Raw genomic sequence first — 6,829 nt, forward strand, 5'->3', positions numbered from 1 at the left:
AGCACCTTATTGATGGGATCGATCAAGATTATCTTGCAGCAATTATCTTTCTATCTTTATGGTTCATTCGATCTTGTACTATTTTGATCCCTTCACTGATATTTGACTCTACACAAAGAAAGAAAAATAAAAATAGAGATCCAAATATTTTTATGATTATAGCAGGTGGAGGCTTATGGTTTTCATAATTCATAAACCTAACAATGCCATGCATGGTTCTGTACGAATATAACAAGATTAATTTAAATACATGCATGCATGGCATGCCACCACATAATTTTAAGAATCAATATTTAATGCATGCGTGATCCATGCCTATTTTAAGTACGTGGATGAACATCACAAGGTCAAATCATTCCCAATCTATAATTTAATAGCATGTCTTCAAAATTGCGATAAAGTTAATTATATTTTCTATCTTAGACATTTGCATTTATAATTAGAACTCATGCATCTCATCAAAACTAGATTAGATCGAGCTCGGAGGAGCTGGCTAGATGAACAGATGACGACATATGATTTGAACGAAGGTTACAGCTAACGTCCCATATTGTACAAACTTGCAACATAGAAATATGCATTTCAACTCAACACGAATTATGATCTGGGATTATATTTCCCATACTCGTTCTTCAAACGGGGCCATACAATAGACTACACTAGCTGCACAAATGCTCCATAACGTGATTGAAATGAATAACTCAAGGTATGATTATTATCAACAAATTAATCCAAGCATCCAAGATAATAATGATAATCTAATTGAAAAAAAAAATTAATACTGATAATAGGCAATGTCATATATAATTAATAATCTTATGCAAAACTCCATCTTAAAACCCATTTGCAACTAAATCTCATTCGATCAATTCATGCTAATTGCAAAACTTTTGGAACTACGAATGGAAATATTGAAAGAATATACATGCAGATGTGATGACCATGCACATTAATTCATGCATGCAACTACACATTCCCAAGAAATTCCAAGATCTTAAGAAAGAAAGAAAAAATAAAGGACGATTCAAGAAATTAAGACAATACAAAAGAAAAATATATAATTAATATATTAATTTGTATATACATACAGATTCTAGTCGATCTCAAAGTCAGTCAATCATATCACACGACACTACAAGCTCTGATGCAACTGAAACTCGGACCGATGACGCAGTGCCTGGATCACTTAATTAGGGTTTCTGCCATTTTTCTAATCCCTTGATTACTGAAAAACCCAGAGAGCCTGAAAACACAGTCCGTACGAATTGGGAAGACAAGAGAAGTAAGTAGTGGTACCTGGTCCCGGTGGTAGTTGTGGGGACGACAACAACGTAGCACATGACGCAAACTAGATCGTCACCTTCATCATGACCACGACCATAACCCACATTGTCATCTAGTTCCAGTTCCCACCAGTACTCCCAGTCTGAAACTACTCTGAACTCTGAACCAGTTCAGTGAAAATGAAGATTACAACAGAAACAACAAAAACACCACACTGCTACGTAGTACATTTCAACATTTGCTCACTTAGAATATATAGAAACAAAGTCTGCAACTTTGAGTTCAAACCGGATCAAAGCGCACTCAACACCACCATTTTCTATGTTTGGATTTTCTACAAGGTTTCTCTCCCACCACGAAAAAGATCCTCCACTGTTTTTTTTTTGTTTGCTACATCACACCAAAACACGCCACACCAGAAAAATAAAATTATGAAAATTGATTAGAGGATATTGATGTTGGTATTATTAGTAGTCCTTTGCCGTTTAACACTGCCTGAAGAATTAGAGTCGTCTCCTCCGCCGCTCTTCTCCATCACAGCCTTGAGCGCTTCTTGTATCGAGCTTATACAGTACTGCTGTTGCTGCTGCTCTTCGCTACTACTTGAATCTTCTTCTCCGGTGATGAATAAAACATTCTTCACGCGTCCACCTAACGTTGTGATCTCAGCTTTCAATGTTCTCAAACGTAATGCCTTGAGTGTCTTGATGAGATCAGGCAACAGATCCGACCGGTCCTCGCAACACAGCGAGGCTTTGATTACGAACTTGCCCTCCTCGTCCGACGCGTCGTCCACGATCAGCTCGTCTGTTTCGGTCGGCACCGGACTGGTCTCTGCTATTACAGACGTCTGCCGTTTCAGCTCCTTCACATGTTGTATCACTTCGGCTAGCAATGAGGCTTTGTCTGTCTATCATCACAAAAATAAAAAATCGATCAACCTTTTTTCGATTAAGGAAAATAAGTAGAATTAAAAATAATGGGGCGTGATTTTTGAAAGAATAAGGAGAATGTGTGTTAGTCTGACTGACAATGGTGCTAGGTTGTCTGTGGCTTTATTAATTTTTTTACTTTGTAGAGACATGGTTTGACTGATGGGTGATACACTGATACATCTCTATGTATCCGGCAAGAAATTTCTATAGGAAGCTTTTAACTGCGCCATGGTTCCTCTTTATCATATCAGCCCAGCGACATTGCCCTTATTCCCTTTTTTCTCTTTTTCCTTTTTTTTTTTCCTTCCTCCACCTCGGAACTACCACACGACTGATCAGAAAGAAAGAAAGAAGAAACAAAAAAAGAAGATGGACCAAAAAGCTATCTAAATATTGGTAAAAATGTAATGTATTGTTAGGTCTTGAAGACTTGAACAACCAACAAGGCATCGATCCTAAACTAATTGAACGGAATAGAATCTTAGGGAGAGATCCACAAAGATCTTTGATTTGAAAAACAAATAAAAAGGGTGGCGATCTTATATACTAGGCAAGCACAATATGATTAAATATTAATTATTATGTGGATGAGTTACTTACTTTCGTGGTGCTGGGTAATAGGCTGCGCAGCTTAGCAAGGTGGTTATTTATTCTCTCTCTTCTTCTTCTTTCGGCCTCGCTGTGACTTTTGGAAGCTGCGAGTGCCTTGGCATCCATGATTTCTTGGGCTGTCAACTTCCCCAGCTCGGCTTGAAGACCGAAAGGAGCCGAACCGGGCTGGACCATCGGTCCTAGCGCCTCCGATAAAATTCTGAGGTGGTGATGATCGGATGATGAACCGTCGTACGTGAACTGTAGTGATGGAGCTCCTCTTCTGTTGAAGAAACTGGCATAGGATGATGAGGGAGCTGGAGGAGGGACTAGAAATGGGTCGATGTTGTTGTCCCCTCGGACAGGAAAGTGGGCCGGGTTGAAAGCGTGGATCGGAGGGAGGGTCCATGGCTGCAGGATTGGAGGTGGAGCTTGATCATGGGGGGAAATCAATCCCCGACCGTACAATTCGTTGTGGTTTTGTTGTTGTTGTTGCATCATCTGTTGTTGTTGTTGGAGAAGCAACTGCTCTTGAAAGTTTTGGACTTGTTGATGATGATGACTCTGTGAACACTCGCCTTGATCTTCTTTCTTTCCACACATCATCTTTATATTGATGCAAATTTGTCAGTTTGTTTGTGTATCTAATCAACTAGCAAGCTAGGGCTTGCTTACTTCATAAGATCATCATCATGATCACTGGTCTAGCTCTGAGGCTCTGAGCGCATACATATGGATGATGATGATGAAGATGAAAAGGAAATTTGAAGAGAAAAGGATATTGGATGTGGAAGGAAGTGAATCAAAGGAAAATGAAGGGTATTAAAAAAGAATATAAGACAAAAACAGAAACCTTACCTTTGCTTGATATATGAAAGATGGTTTTGGTTGTGGCAAAACAAAAGAGCAATACAAAGAGGCAAAGGCTTCTCTCTTTCTCTCTTTCTCTTTCTGTGTCCCCAAAATAAATCTGCCACGCCCTTGATGAGTGAAGAAGGCCCTTTTTATCCTTGAATTGGTTTTCAACTGAGCTTTCCCTTTCCTTTGTGCTTTGTTGGTATCTTTTTGGTTCCTTTGTTTTTCTTGCCCTTTATTCTCTCTCTCTCTCTCTCTCTCTCTCTCTCTCTGTGAATATGAATGTGATGGTGTCTGAGAGACTCAATCTATCACTCTGCACCCGTTCCACCACTCTAAATATATAGGGTTAAGTCTGTTGGTGTTTGAGTACTGCTAGTCTCCTTTAATTACTTTCTTCTTACGGCATTCTCTCTCTATCCCATTCTTCCCTGTAGCTTTCAGGGTGGGATCTTTTTCTTAGTTTTATTTAAGTCTATTATATAATTCTAAATAATTTATATATATTAGCAAACAGTAATATTTTTTTTTGTAATTTAGTTTGTTGCTTAGTGATTGGTTCAAAGCAAATAATTACACTGTGTGAGTAGTGGGAAGGAGCTAGGCAAGGCTAGTTAGGAATGGGAAACAGGGGCACATACTACAATTAAACAGAGTGAACACACAACACACAGATTGTCGACCGACCAAAGACCAAAAAAAGCTGGGTCTATCATTATCATGCATCATATTTAAAATAAAGGCTTATTAGACAAGGGTAAACAATTTTTCATGATCATTAATTAACTTACAAATACTTAGGCCTTTTCCCTTGCTTCATTACCTCAGTCAAGTCCCACGTTCTTCCATATACACTTTGGCTATTTCCATGCCAACCCTTTCTGCTTCCCCAAGACGACTATGTAATCATTGTGTCTTGGAACACACTCCACCCCCTTACTATACCCCTTTCAATATTCATCATCATCTCTATCTCTCTCTAGGCTACCATTTCCTCGTAAATTTGTAATTTCCTTGGTTTCAGTAGTGCTTATATGTATTTGTTATGTGTATTAATTATTTATGCTTCCTAGATATATAAATATATATATATATATATATATATATATATATATATAAAGTGTTTCTTGGGTGCGGATGTTTGTATCTAAGCATTAGGTATGGATTTCCATTTTTTTCCATTTTCTGATCACACATTTATATCTTAACCGTTCAGTTTTTATATCCTAATGTATAGATCATCTCTGCAAAATTTCAGCCAAATGTCAAACCAGAACCGTTCATATTCATTGTTGTAAATTGCAGTTTTGAATGCCTTAACGATCACCAATTTGGCTGAAATTTTGCAGAGGTGATCTATACATTAGGATCTAAAAACTGAACGGTTAAGATGTAAATATATGATCGGAAAATGGGGAAAGAATGGAAATCCGTACCTAAGCACCCAAGAAACACTTTATAATATGACCCAACACTTATAAAATGATCTCAACCCTTGATATTTACAATTAATATTTTTATTAATAATCTAAGAGTGTATTTAATATAATTTAACCATCCATTTATGTTGGTGCAAATGCACGTCGGTGCACTAAATCCTCACATATATATATATATATATATATATATATCAATTACAGAGGAGTTAGCTATCTCAACCAAACAATTCATGGCATGGTAACTAGTTTTCACATGGTGATGAAATAAGGCACGTTTGTTCATCTTTAAGAACCGACTAAAACTAACATATCTAATAGATCTCAGTCGTTGATATTTATAAACAGTTTTTTTAATAACACAAAAATATACTTGATATTATCCAACCGTTCATTCTTATTGATACGTGCGCGTCGGTGCACTGAATACTCTATGATGATTATATACAATTTTTCTTTATTGTTATGGAAGAATTAGAAATTTATTGTATAAATAATAAAATTAAACAAAAAATCTTATTTGAGAACAATATACAAAAGATAATAATATTCAAAGTTCTATACGTCTTCCTCCTGTTATGGGGAAGAGATACTTGATACATACAAGGTCATGTGGTTTTAACACACACACGTATGTATGATAGTCATGTAATTCTTTGTCACATTGCAAGTTTGCAACAAGGACAAAATGATGAATGGTTAGAAAAAAATACCAAAAAGTGCAGATGATTTCGGTAGTTGGTAAGATTGTCCATTCCATTCCATTCCATTAAAACTTGAAAGGCCACAACACAAAACACCAAGGAAATGGAATAATTGATGTTTCCAAGCACTTTTTTGATGTGGTGGCACACTTTTCCAAGCCCCCTCCTTGTCGTCTTTGTGCTCCTAATCTCGCACCCAGGAGCCCTAGAATATCCTGCCTCCATTGGTTGCTGGCTGGCCCTAAAGAAGTTTACTCCTCCTTTTTACTCATCGTGTCCTTATGGTAAAAACAGACATACCACCCTCAATATATATATTTAATTATTTATCATGCTGCTTAAAGATCTGGGTAATCACACAATTTCATATAATTATCAGTGCCTTTAATTACTTATCATGTCTTTATAGTAACCCTAACCTTTTGACACTTTAATTAGTTAGCTTCTGCAGATTAAGGAAAGCACATGCACTAGCTAAGTGATTAACAAGTACAAACAGGTGTTCATTCCCAATGTTTCCCTCTTGTGCACCACTTTGCCTACATTTTAGTACGGCACTCCTCTGTGTTACCATGTTTAGGTCAAGTCACAGGCTCACAAGGGCACTGTTCTCCCTGCCCTTTGCTTAAGTCTGCAGCAATCTACCCTAGCTTTATACATGTCCATGATCATACTCTACATATAATACTTTTTCCGTATTATTAATTTATGTCTACGGCTTGGATATCGATCCTAGCTATAAGTAAAGAGGGAAAGAGGGTCGTCTTTGGAGCTATAGCCTTTGTGGTCACACGCATGGTTTGGTTTGGTCCCAATTCTTTTCAATTTGTTTTCCATCTTTTTGAAGCTTAAATTGTTTTTATATACCCGATCTAACAATGTGGCCTGGTTTTATATATAAATTACAGCAGCATGCTGCTTCAAACATTTGATGATAGCTGCAGCACCACTAGCCTAACGCACGAGAAGAGCCTTTACATGTATGTGTTTGTGGGGTGTATGATGACATCAGTCCCACCCTGTC

At 37.3% G+C, this 6,829-nt stretch overlaps 1 protein-coding gene across 3 annotated transcripts; it reads right to left on the minus strand.

Annotated features, from left to right (window-relative positions):
- Nucleotides 1–1,430: 1,430 nt before the first annotated feature.
- Nucleotides 1,431–3,976, minus strand: LOC112195748 (transcription factor bHLH30). Of its 3 annotated transcripts, none has more exons than XM_024335936.2 (3): nt 3,669–3,976; nt 2,820–3,416; nt 1,431–2,194 (listed from the first exon to the last, which is right to left on the minus strand). In XM_024335936.2, the coding sequence occupies exons 2-3, from the start codon at nt 3,414–3,416 to the stop codon at nt 1,727–1,729; spliced, it is 1,065 nt and encodes a 354-aa protein (XP_024191704.1). In that variant the 5' UTR covers nt 3,669–3,976; the 3' UTR covers nt 1,431–1,726. The 3 variants fall into 3 exon arrangements, with proteins under 3 accessions (XP_024191704.1, XP_024191706.1, XP_024191705.1); XM_024335938.2 differs by having other exon boundaries at nt 2,820–3,528; XM_024335937.2 differs by having other exon boundaries at nt 2,820–3,976.
- Nucleotides 3,977–6,829: the final 2,853 nt, after the last annotated feature.

This window comes from Rosa chinensis, chromosome 4 (genome assembly GCF_002994745.2).
Source record: "Rosa chinensis cultivar Old Blush chromosome 4, RchiOBHm-V2, whole genome shotgun sequence".
In the NCBI taxonomy this organism is placed as follows: Eukaryota; Viridiplantae; Streptophyta; class Magnoliopsida; order Rosales; family Rosaceae; genus Rosa; species Rosa chinensis.